Genomic DNA, 12,664 nt, shown 5'->3' with positions numbered 1-12,664 from the left:
GTGTGTGTGTGTGTGTGTGTGTGTGTGTGTGTGTGTGTGTGTGTGTGTGTGTGTGTGTCGCAAGTTGACGAGTCTGACAGGCAGACAAGGATGAAAGGAGATGCGCACGCGCATGTGAGATTCTCCATCTGGTTGCATTTTTTTCTCAATACCGTAGATAAGCAAATGTAAATGGTATGATAACCGTCTATTTTCAAACCGTGGTATACCGTGAAACCAGTATACCGCTGCAATCCTAGCACCCACAGAGCCATTACATGTGTTAAATAAAGAGACAGAAGCAATTGAGGCAGCCTAAATAGATCGAAGAACTGTGGAGAATTCTCCGAGATACTTGGAACAACCTTTCTGAAAAACTGTATGCAAGTGTAACTTGTAGAATTTGTGCTGTTTTAAAGACATAGGGAGGTCACACCAAATATTGATTTAGCTTTTTAGGTTTAATGCACTTTGTATAAAGTTAATTGATAAATAAAAAATATTCATGGCTTTACTGCGGAAAACATCCTCGCCATACAAATTAGTTTTTTTCAACAGGCCAAAAACGTTTGCACAGTACAGTATATTATATTTATAATGATTTTGACTAGTACATGTATATTTTTAATTGTCGTTATTTGGGGGATTTTTCAACAAATATTGATGTGATTGTGATTAATTTCATTAATATCAGCATATCATAATTAATCTGATTGAAATCAAATTAGCGATTGACAGCCTTAGTTTAAATGCAAAATAAAAACTGATCATGTTACCAGGTGTCTGTCCAAGCTGCAGATTGCTCATGTCCTTGGCCAGCCCATTGGTTTTGGGGCTGGGGGCTGCACATGTGGAGATGGCCTTTGGGGGCCTCTTCCCTGGAACCTTCACTGTAGTCCGAAGCAGGTCGATCTCCTTCCCATGAACATTCTGCATGTAATCCTTCATAGTATAACATTGCAAAAGAGTTACTACAACAGCATGGAAAACCTTGGATGAAAAGTGCAGACAAATGTTTTATTTGTCAGCACACAGTTAATATAGCTTATGCTCTGGAGGCAAAAATATGAATTTAAAAATATTTGGCATTCATGAAACCCAGTATCCTCAGAATATTTTTGTTTATTTAATCAGCCAATGGTTTCTAGTGCACATGGAAAATCTTCATCCAAGCCTCTCTCTCTCTAGTCTTACACAGATCCCAGCATGCCATCACAGAATGTGTTTGGATTCCAACTGCTTGTCTGGATTTGCGCGTGGCTTTGCTTGCGTTTATGATGAAAGTTACTCAATGCTAATAGGGATGCAATTACCAGCTGCAAGCTGCTGGCCCGTCACTCCTGAAGGGCTCTCCTGTGGCTTGTTAAAACGCATTGAGAGCTCTTGGCTTTGAAGTGCCCTTTTGTTGGCCTCTAGAGTGAGGTATGGACATGTTATGCTTTTTCTCTAAATTGCTCAGCACAGCACACATTCACAGGGTGTCAGATCTTTGTGTTATTTGATTGGCACTCAGCTGATGTATGGCAGTTTTGGGTGGCATGCTCTCCCTCTGAAAGCCTGGCCCCTGCTCATTAAGGCAAAAGACTCCATGTATCTGTTCTATTGAAGAATGCATGTTATTGTGTCTCATTCAGGATGTATACTCTGGGGACTTGTCCATATGTACCTCTTGATTTTAAATAAAGGACGAGTAAACCACTTGAGGGATTTTTTTAAGGGAGCTGGAGAGCTCAAATATTAACAGTTGATGAAAAGATCATCTGGACATGGCAGAGCACTTCAGGGACAGATGTGTGTTTAAAATTAGATGCTTCTGAGAGATTAATCTTTTTGCAATAAAGTGTAATACGGAGCAATACTAACGCAGAATATTCCATCAGTCACAAACTTCAGAAAATTGTGCGTCATACATTAGAATGAGATCACAACTATTTCTGGGCTTAAAAGATACAAGAACTAAATGAATGTTGAACATTGTATCCCAAAAGGAGGAAAAGTGGCCCCCCATGTGCTACTTAAAGAAATAATTCACACAAAAATGACAATTTTCTTATTTGCTCACCCTCATGCCATCTGTCTATGACTTTCTTTCTTCAGAACAAAATTTAAGATTTTTAGAAGAATTAGCTCTGTAAATCCATTCAATGTAAGTGAAGGGGTGCCAACATTTTGAAGATACAAAAAGTACATAAAAGCAGCATAAAAGTAATACAAACAACTCCAGTGGTTTAATCCATGACTTCAGAATTTATATGACAGGTGTGAGTGAGAAACGGATCAATATTGAAATCCTTTTTTGCTAGAAATTCTTCTCTCTGCCCAGTAGGTGGCAATATGTATGAAGAATGTGAATCACCAAAAACACAAGAAGAAAGTTAAAGTGGAGATTGACTGAGAAGGGAGGATAATTAATTGTAAAACAGGAATTAAATATTGATCTGTTTCTCACCATATCTATCATATCTCTTCTGAAGATATGGATTAAACCACGATGGATTAGGCTACTTTTATGCTGATTTGTGGATCTTCAATATTTTAGCACCGATTCACTTTCATTGTATGGACCAAAAGAGCTGAAATATTCTTCTAAAAATCTTAATTTGTGTTCTGCAGAAGAAAGAATGTCATACACATCCAGGATGGCATGACGGTGAGTAAATGAAGAGAGAATTTTCATTTTTGGGTGAATTAATCCTTTTTAAGCGTGATGTAGCCCCTGTAACAAACAACTTTTCCCATGCCTGCTCCTACCTCCTCTATTGTGCAAGGACATGATGTGCCAAGTGATCCTGCTTATTTAGCATTTTTTTTGCATTCCTTGTATTGTTTGAACATGTTTTATGCACAAAAATAATGCTCTGTCAGCATTAATGGAAATTTAGACCCTACACAAAAACTGATTTGAATGTCATTGTTTCATACATTATGATTTAAAATGGTGATCAGTGTATTGAAGATAACTTTTCATTTCTGTTATCATGTCTCCTTTTTATTTTTTGGAATCAGATGTAGTTTGTAATAGATAAGTGATGTATTCTAAAACTTGGCATACAGTGTTCATTATAATTTTTGGTTTTAACTGTTATAATTTTTACTAATTATAATTTTTCATTATAACTGGTTTTGCAACTCAGTACTCAATGCTCACTACTCAGGAGTACTTTTAAATGAGCTACTCTTTTACTCTTACTTGAGTAGTTTTTAGGACAGCTACTTTTACTCAACTCACACACAATATTTTGGGAAGTAACAGTACTTATACTGGAGTATGATTTATCAGTACTCTTTCCACCCCTGCTCATAACACCTGCACGAATGGTAAAAACACATCATCGTTTTGCGAATAAACCATTTCCATCACCTTAATCTGCATTTTAACTAATGTGAAACTCCTCCTAGTGCATTCAATTTTAAGCGAATTTAAAAAGTTTAAAAACTTGTGCGCAATTTCAAAATGTGCATAAAACTTGTTGGTAGAAAACCCACCTAGTAACACTTATCAAACTAATCAAATTTCGGCACAACACCTGGCCAGCGCAACAGTGTGGAAACATGGACCGAAGACAGAGAATTTGCTCTTAGCCATTTCATTTACTCTTACTCAGGAAATTATTTCACATTTATTAAAATGCATCTTGAAACAACTTGCATGGCTGTTTGACCCAATATGGGTCACAACCCATACTAAGTTTAAGAAACTGTGCTCACAGAGGTATGTAGGTATTTTCGGGTATTTTCTCCATTGTGCAAATGCGAACAGTCGACTGTTGGACTGCTAAATGGTGATGTCACTGTGAGTATGTGCATGTATTTGTTTCTGTGTGTGTGTGTGTGTGTGTGTGTGTGTGTGTGTGTGTGTGTGTGTGTGTGTGTGTGTGTGTGTGTGTGTGTGTATGTGGTGGGGTCCCTTTAGTTTCATACCAGCTCCATTCAACTGTGCACAGTATAGAAAGCATGTATCTGACTGGGGCTAACAAGCGTTATGAATATTAATGAACCATGTGACTGCAGCGGCACTAATAATTTAGTAATGGTGGTGCGCCGCTGCTGAATGCATATAGGGGAAACACTGCAGTGTTCCATGGCTTTTCACTGATGTCGAAGATCTCACTGGGATCATATCATACAGTCTGACAAGTAACAATTGTGAAATGATAGTAAAAATCATATAGTGTGCTCCAAGCTTTAGATAACAAAATATCAAACCAAGTGGCGTTTATTTTTAAAGAACACTTTTAAAGCAAAATATTCACAAAAAGAACGTTGTCTCAATTGTATTATCATTTAAAACGTATCTAGATGCTCTCTGGTAGTCAAATTTAGCGGAACATGTCCATACATAAAATTATTAACTACACCTGTCGTTACTCTGCTAAGAGACCTGATAACATACATCCACCACTAACCACTTTGTGACCAGTTGGTTAAAAGTAATAGCAAAAATGGCTCAGAAAAGTGAAGTTAGTTTAGAGAAAAGGTCTAGCATCATATGTTAGCAAATGCCACTTGGTTTGATATTTTGTTATCTAATGTGTGAAATTAATATATTGTAATTTTGGTTTAATTGTCCAAATACTTTTGGGGCAACTGTATGTGTCCAAAAAAGATTATATAAAGTTGTGTGATGGTAGTAAGGGGTGTGAACGTGGATGAGCTGTTTGGAATTTTTTTTCCTTGCTAATTAGGTTGCATCTATTGCCATCCACTTAATCAGCTACATTAATGTGATTTTTTTCACATAGTTGAGCAATTAAGTGTCCTGATTGAGTTTCATCCTATTAGCCTCCACAAACACTTTAATTGATGCCTATGTAGCAGACACCCGCTGATGAAAGGAACCCGTTCACAGCCAAAGGGAGGAGGGGGACGTTACATGATGACGCAAACTTCCTCTAATTCACCCCGATGAGGATGTTAATTAGGGAATTAATGAGTGAAAGTTTAAAATGTTTATGTTCATTGAATTCTTGTCAAACTTTGTGTTTTTTATTTAATTATTCTAATTATTTAACCCATTGAGGTTAACTTTAATGGTTTTTCTAGTTTGGGGTCTGAGATACCTAAATGGTGTAGGTGTATAAAAGTAATCTTGAAACTAACCTCTTATTTACCCTTTAAATTATTTTAATTAGTTCCTAGAACCTAATAAAAATCCAAAAGACAGATATTATTAAAGCTGTCTCCCTTTATAGAGCATATACATTTCAGAAATGTGACTGGTATTCATACAAGGAACATGTTACTGTTATGGTTCAATATGACCCCAGAAAAAAACACAATGGAAAAAAAATGCAATGAAAGAAATAAAAGTGAACTGGTAGGAGTGTATCACTACATTGTGTACACCAGTCACAGAATCTTGTGTGATAATTCATTGCATTATTTCATGTTTTATAAAGGCTTAGTAATTTTAGTTAAAAAAAAAAATGTGAGGGTGCTGTAAAGGAAGTTCTCATAAGATTACTGTATGAAAAGTCATGAAGCATCAACCTGACATGTTACACTGAATGTTACGTACATTTTTAAGCTATACAAATGGCACTGGGGTCATTCAGACCACAAAAAGAACATGATGGTTGTTCTTTGCATGTTTCTTTGCAGTGTTTGTAGAATTACTCTGAATAAAGTAAAATAAAGTTCTGAATAAAAAGCCAGAGAACAACCAATAAAGAATGGCCATTTACATTGGTGTGTGTGCAAACAGGTTGTCATAGCTGGTGATTATGATAAGCCATTATGCTGTAATATTACACATCAACAACATCAGCCGTGTGCAAATGAGTTAGTAATTAAGGACTATTGTGTGTCGTCAGAGACACCATGCTTACTGAGGTGTGGAAAAAAAAACATGGGATATTACAGTGATGGGTTTCACAGAGATGAATCACACCTTTAACCCCTGATAGTACTGGCAGGACAAGGGGAAAAGCAAATATAATAAACATGTACTGGCTGTGTGTGGCGTGTATGACTGATTTGAAAACGTGTGTGTGTTGGTACTTACATGCAGACTGGGATGATAGGTGAGGACTCCATTGTCACAAAGCGTGACATATTTTTTCTTCCACTCTTTGTTGAGCGATTTGCCACTTCTTTTCAGTAACATGCCCTAAAATACGTAGACACACAAAAATACACAGCTTAACTTTGATAAGTTAAATTGATGCAGAATTATTTATTAATCTTTTATCTTGAACAATATTTTTTGTGGCTATGGGGTCGTTCACACAGGATGCATTCTTATGTTCATAAACAGCTAGACGCATCACAACTAAATTAAATAGAACACAGGTGTATTAAGTAGGGATAGGCAATTTGAGTAATTGTGTAGTTGAGTACTCTAACACATAAGAAAACGAGAAATCGATTATTTGAAATTAAGCAGTTTAACCTTCAAACTTTGAACTTGTTTTCTTATTTAAAATTCAAAAACACTAAGCATTAACAACAACACCTAGATTCAAAAATGACCACACAAAAAAACAAAAAAACATTTGCACTCAAACATAGAAACATACACTTACCAATCACTTCATAAGGTACACCTGTACACATACTTATTTATGCTATTATCTAATAACAGACAATGAGTAGCAGCAGTGCAATGCATAAAATCATGCAGATTCTGGAGAGGAGCTAAAGTTAATTTCAAAAATCAACCATCAGAATGGGAAACATGTGACCTCAGTTATTTCGACCGTGGCATGATTGTTGGTGCCAGACAGGCTGGTTTTAGTATTTATGTAACTGCTGATCATATACTGAGAATGGCCAGACTGGTTCGAGCTGACAGAAAGGCTACGGTAACTTAGTTAACCCCTCTGTACAACTGTGAGTGAGCATCTCAGAATGCACAACATTTCGAACCTTGAGGTGGATGGACTACAATAGCAGAAGACCATGTCGGATTCCACTTCTGTCAGCCAAGAACAGAAAGCTGAGGCTGCAGTAGGCCTACATCTGTATAACTCAGCAGTAATAGGGATTCATCAGACCAGGCCAGACCAGATTCGATCACTTTAAAGAATGAAATAATTTTATTTTGGGGTAGACTTTTATTTTAACAACAATGTAACCACAGCACCAACCAATGCATTGAGCTGTAACAGCAAGATTTAGTTGAGAGAAGCAGTTTCATTGATGCCCGTGGCAAGTAAAGGCCCTTAGAAAAATCTAATTGCAATATTCGAGTAGTGTTTTTACTAGTCTAGAATATTTAAAGCCGAATGATTACTCGATAAATTGATTAATCGTGGACATGCAAAGTAAGGAGATGTGCTTCTAAAAGTTGCTGAAAAGCAAAGAAGCATTGCAGTGGTCAAAGACATCTGTCTAGCATGTTTATATAAATTAAAAAAAACAACACAGACACAGACAGTATCCTGTGTTATTATTTAGAAACTGCTTTTTCACGAAGTAGTGTTCGTAACACTACTTCTTGAAAAAGCAGTTTCTAAATAATTGTATTGCTTTAAAATGCAAGAGAGAACTAGAATTGTCTGTGCTTCATATCATAATCTCTCAACTTCCTTTCGGCAAAGTCTACCCATTTTTCCCTTGACAAGCGAAACACACTGTCATATTAGACTCAAGTGGACAGACATTTTTTATTTGCACACTTTGAGCACAGAAAAAAAACACTGTTAGCTACATGAGCAAATTCCCCTCTGGAGTGTTAGCAAGTGCATTAGCACAATGACACGAGCACTAACCTTCCTCTCCTACGCACATCAGTGGCGGCTGACTGGCCGTTTAAGGGCCAGCCGCCCACACCTCATTTCAGCTAAATTCATTAGGCAAGAAGGGAATAAAACTGTCCACTGATTAGCAATTACGCTGCTGCGGCGGCGTGTCACTTCACTGGACTTGTTAAACATTAACGTGTAGACAGGAGGGATAATAATAGATTTCTTGCCCTGTCTGCCATGGAGCGTGCAACACAGGGCCAGCGAGTTTGTCACTCTCTGCATCATTCTCTTGTTTTTTTCTTTCCGTCACTCCACAGTCTGATTTGTTTTCTAAAAAAATGCCATGATCCCTCACTGTCACACACTATTAAACTGGTCTAATTATGTGGTAATTTGTATCTAAACACGGCCAGCAGAAAAAAATATATATATTAAGTAGAGAGAGGACTGACTGTGAAGGACAGAGTTGTGGAAATGATGCCTACCCAACAAATCTAGTTTACTTTAGTTTCCAAAACTAAAACCCTGAACTTTAACGCATTAATAAAACATAGGGGAATTTCCTAAGTATGAATTGCACCCAGTACAAGCCCTGTTTATTTCCACACGCTGTCTGCACTGGTTTAGCACCCGGTTCAATAAAGGAATTATGCAGATCAGGCAACGGCACAAACGCGCACCGGAATCTGTCCTGAAGCGTTTTGCACAGCGTAATGCAGCAGACCACCCCGATCTCATATACTACTCTGATCCAGACACATGACTCATCTATTTAACATGTCGAAAGTGCATTTGACAATACCACGCATCTGGTATTTTTTCGATCACTATTTGATAAATTACCGCTGCCATGATCGATAGAAAATGTACCTTAAAATCTAATTTAAATAAAATTCAGTTTAATACCTGCACTCCTCGAGTGGTAATGGTGAGAGGCAAATATCACAGAGTTTTGTGAATAAAGCACAATCTATAATGAGGCTAATTTACATAGAAAGAATGGGTTTGCACAGAAAAGACTGACAATGAATTAATTTACTGTAAATACTCAAGACGTATCACTAATTCAGTGCTGATTGCACCTACTACATTGTGGATGGTTAGTGAATTTGATGCAGTTTTTTTTGCAGAAATGCCATGTGCATCTGTTAAGTGAATTTGCCCCAATTCCATCTTTAAAATACAGTGGCTAGCAGTGGTCTTCAACTAGTGGGTCGCGTTCCAAAAATGGAATGTAGGTCTGTTTTGATAGGGTTGCTAAACTGCTGAATTAGAATAACAAAATACTACAAACAATTTAATCATGCATAGTTAGTGTAGCAAAATAAATTGGCCAATAAGATGCATCCTATATCTGTTGTTGATGTCAAAAGCCGTATGTACAAACTACAATATTTTGGCACAAATTCATCTGTTGCTCGGTAAAAGCTAAATTATAATAAACACAAACAGGTCACTTGACAGGCCTCAAAAACTATAAAACATTTGGAAACCAAATCTGTACATTTTCTGATTAAATCTACAGTATGTCATGTTAAAAATGTGCATAATGTTGGGCCTATGAATGTTCATCGTATAATACATTTCAATGTTTGATTTTAACAAGATTTTCTTTGTTTACTTTTGCATGACAAACAATTTTGGTGCAGTGTTGCTTTAGAGTCATGTCTTTTATGCTTTAAGTGTATCAATTACAGTATAGTTTTAGTGATAGGTGTTTAGCCTGATTCACTTCAATATTATTTACTGGAACGGTTTAAAGATCATCCTTGCCTTGTGTAATGCAGCTATGTCTGTCCTGAGATCATCTAGACTTAAGGTAATGAGGTCTGTGTCTGTTCAGAGATCAGCCCTAGAAGATGGAGCAGTACGTGTGGGAGGATGTTCCCTTCAGTCAGTCCACATGTCTCTAATCCCCAGAGCCGAAATTGAAGACAAGAAAAGATCACTTCCTGGGTGAAATAACAATGGGCTTTCCCGCTGAGTGGTAAACACAAGTTGATGAGCATTTTAATTTCCTTAAAAGGATGCTGCTGCTAGTAGCCCATCTGCCTCAAAGGGTAAATATCCATTACTTGGTAACTAAGAGAGAGAGAGACATTTTCTATGTATGTGTGGGGCTTACAAAAAAAACAGCAAGAATGAAAGAGGGAAAGAAAGTAAAGGGATGGACAGATTATGATGGAAGAAAGGAGATGATCTTTTAATAACAGTGGAGAGGTACTCTCCAGGCATGTTTTGTTGTCCCACAGTAGGTAACATGGTTTGAATCAAGGTATATTAATTTTGCACATGCATTGGGAAAATGGCAAGCGATCATTCAGAAGAGATGCTAATTGAACGGCATGTCGCCTCTCTGATGGGAGTAATCATTCATTATCTCGGGCCAGTTCCACGGGGTTGCCTCAATTTTACCCTGCCCTGGCTGACAGTTTGCAAGGTCTATCAAGAAAAACAGGGCCAAAAAAAAGAATCTCATGCAGCCGTTTCTTCACTGGCTTTAAAAAGCTACCAGGGTTACACAAAGATTGAGGCCAGTAGTTCAGATTTCTACTTGTGTGTTGAATGATAAATCTAACCTATGGCCTTGGCATTGTAAGTGCCATGCCATACCATTTGAATTATGTTACATTTGAAACTATGTAATTGGGGCCAGTAGTTTAGATTTCTACATGCCCTGCCAATATTTTCAATGGTCCCACTGAAAATAATGTGTGTGTGTGTGTGTGTGTGTGTGTGTTTGTCTGTGTGTGTGTCTGTATGTATGTATATATATTTTTCCAGAGGGCAGTAAGTGAAACTTCAGCTGTGTGGCAACGCGCAGTTTATACAGTGAAGAAAACAACCTTCAGCAGCAACAACACAAACATGCGTTACGTTCTTGCGTTCAAAACACTTGGAGCGCAAATCCGAACTAAGTGATCTCAAGATGTGTTCTAAGTATTAAATTATATTTAACATGACACAGTGACCTAAAAATTTTATGTTTGACGCAATGCACCCGAGATGCTACACAAGCATGTCTGACGCAGGTGTACATTGACGGGTCCTTAAACAAGCCCTCATAATAAATCTCGAACTGATTGACAAATTCACTTGTGAAATGGATTGCTGTGAACTGTATGCCAATGATTGTCTTACAATAATATGGTAGTAAACAATACATCGTATTCTAAAGCCGATTTTTGTATAGCCTTATCAATGATTAACTCTTCTGCCATAAGAATGTAATGAATTTTAATTATCTGAATAATTTTTATTATATATATATATATATATATATATATATATATACACACACCATGTAATTAATTCGATTAAAAAATGTTGTATCGATTGGCAGCCCTAATATATATAAAAATAAATATATATATATATATATATATATATATATATATATATATATATATATAAAATAAATATATATACATACATATACACACGCATCACCGTATATACTGTATATATATATTTCCACTAACATAGTTTTGTGCCAGCAAACAAGAATGCTAAAGTTTGCCGGACAAATTGGAAAAAATCTGTTCATCTCATTTCTGTGTTTATTTTGAGCTGTAAACGCACAAAATATAGGCTATTAAAGACATAGGCTATTAAAGACACAATTAAGTCAAATGAATGATAAACGTTTTTCATTATAGCTGCTTTTCATAAACATTTAAAAATTAAACGGCCGTCATGGAATTGGCATCTAATTAAAAAAAAAAAAAAAAACATTCAGCAATCAAACAACTAAACTGCTAAACTTTGCCACAGTTTGTCAAATTAAGTCAAATGTGTACAGTGTTTCTCTACAACTTCAGATTCACATAAGTCCTTTTCTCCAGAAGACAGGCTGTTTTAATGTGATTCTGAAGTAAGAAGCTTCTCACTAAGGGAAAGCAAAACGGGAATAACGAAGGCTGCTTTTGCCAGTATGTGGGATACAACATACTGTAGTCGCAGATTGGGACTCCGCAAGCTTCGGTAAAGTTTAAACCTCTGTGGCAGCGAAGCTCTGTTATCATTGGCATGCCGTCACCTTGTTCACATGTGGCATCAAATAAAGGGGTTGAGGAGTCATCGTGTTCATATTTTAACGGACATTGTGCCTGAATATGTTAGGACAGTTTAATGGTCAGAAACCGGTAATTAGCAGCTAACTGACACCCTGATATATACACACATCTCACACTATCCCTGGGCCAGCAGGCCATACTTATTGCTGAGCCCTGACTACTACAGCAGTTCAAATGGCAGACCCTTAGTGCATTGTCGAAAACTGCAACACCTGTGCTCTTAAGAAGAATGCCAATATCAGTAGTGGTTTAATCATCCAATAAAGAGCAACACTTATCACATATGAAGAGTAACAATAAAGAGAAAGCAATAGACAGAGAATTCAACAGATAAAGAACAATATAATTATTTCCAGGTTAAAAAGGCATGTTGCAATTTAAAATTTTATTCTCGGTTAAGATGGAACTTCACGGAAAAACAAAAGCTACTAATCTGTGCGCTCTTACATTACAACAGGCCAATCTGAGCACTAAACAGTGTGTTATCCTCCTCTTTCAGTTCATCTCATTCCTTCCATTCTTCCGTAACAAAAGGAGAGGTTAACCGGGAGATGAATGCGGCCTGTGGCACGGGTATGGACGGAGTCAGTATGGTGGACAGGATCTGTCTCCTGTGAGCCTGCGACAGACAGCCGCTTAACAAAAGGTTGAGTGTTTGCCCACGCTGGCCTTATTGTTCTTGGGTGCTTCCAGAAAGAAGTGTGCTAAATTAAGTGTGTCATCCCAACACAAGCTCGCCTCCGGCTCTGTCAATGTGAGTGACTGTGTACGTGCGCGAGGGAAGCAGGGCCTCATGAGTGACTCTGTGTGAAAGCTGGAGGTCTGATATCGCTGCGGCCATCTGATCTGGCCAGTGTAGGCAGTGAGAACACGCCCCCCATAAGACATTTATCATTTAATGACAGGAAGCTCAAGCACACA

General features: G+C 37.3%; 1 protein-coding gene across 2 annotated transcripts in view; it reads right to left on the bottom strand.

The window, feature by feature from the left end:
* LOC127646289 (arf-GAP with GTPase, ANK repeat and PH domain-containing protein 1) overlaps positions 1-12,664 on the bottom strand; it is a 279,234-nt gene that overhangs the window by 80,269 nt on the left and 186,301 nt on the right. For both annotated transcript variants that reach the window (XM_052129815.1, XM_052129814.1), the window contains 2 exons: positions 5,984-6,088; positions 756-921 (listed from right to left, as the gene is read on the bottom strand). In XM_052129815.1, the coding sequence (XP_051985775.1) occupies positions 756-921; positions 5,984-6,088 (271 nt within the window). The remainder of the gene's footprint in view (positions 1-755; positions 922-5,983; positions 6,089-12,664) is intronic.

Source organism: Xyrauchen texanus, chromosome 7 (genome assembly GCF_025860055.1).
Source record: "Xyrauchen texanus isolate HMW12.3.18 chromosome 7, RBS_HiC_50CHRs, whole genome shotgun sequence".
Lineage (NCBI taxonomy): Eukaryota > Metazoa > Chordata > Actinopteri > Cypriniformes > Catostomidae > Xyrauchen > Xyrauchen texanus.
The sequence above is the reverse complement of the archived record's forward strand: the minus strand, read 5'-3'. Positions and strand labels throughout refer to the sequence as shown.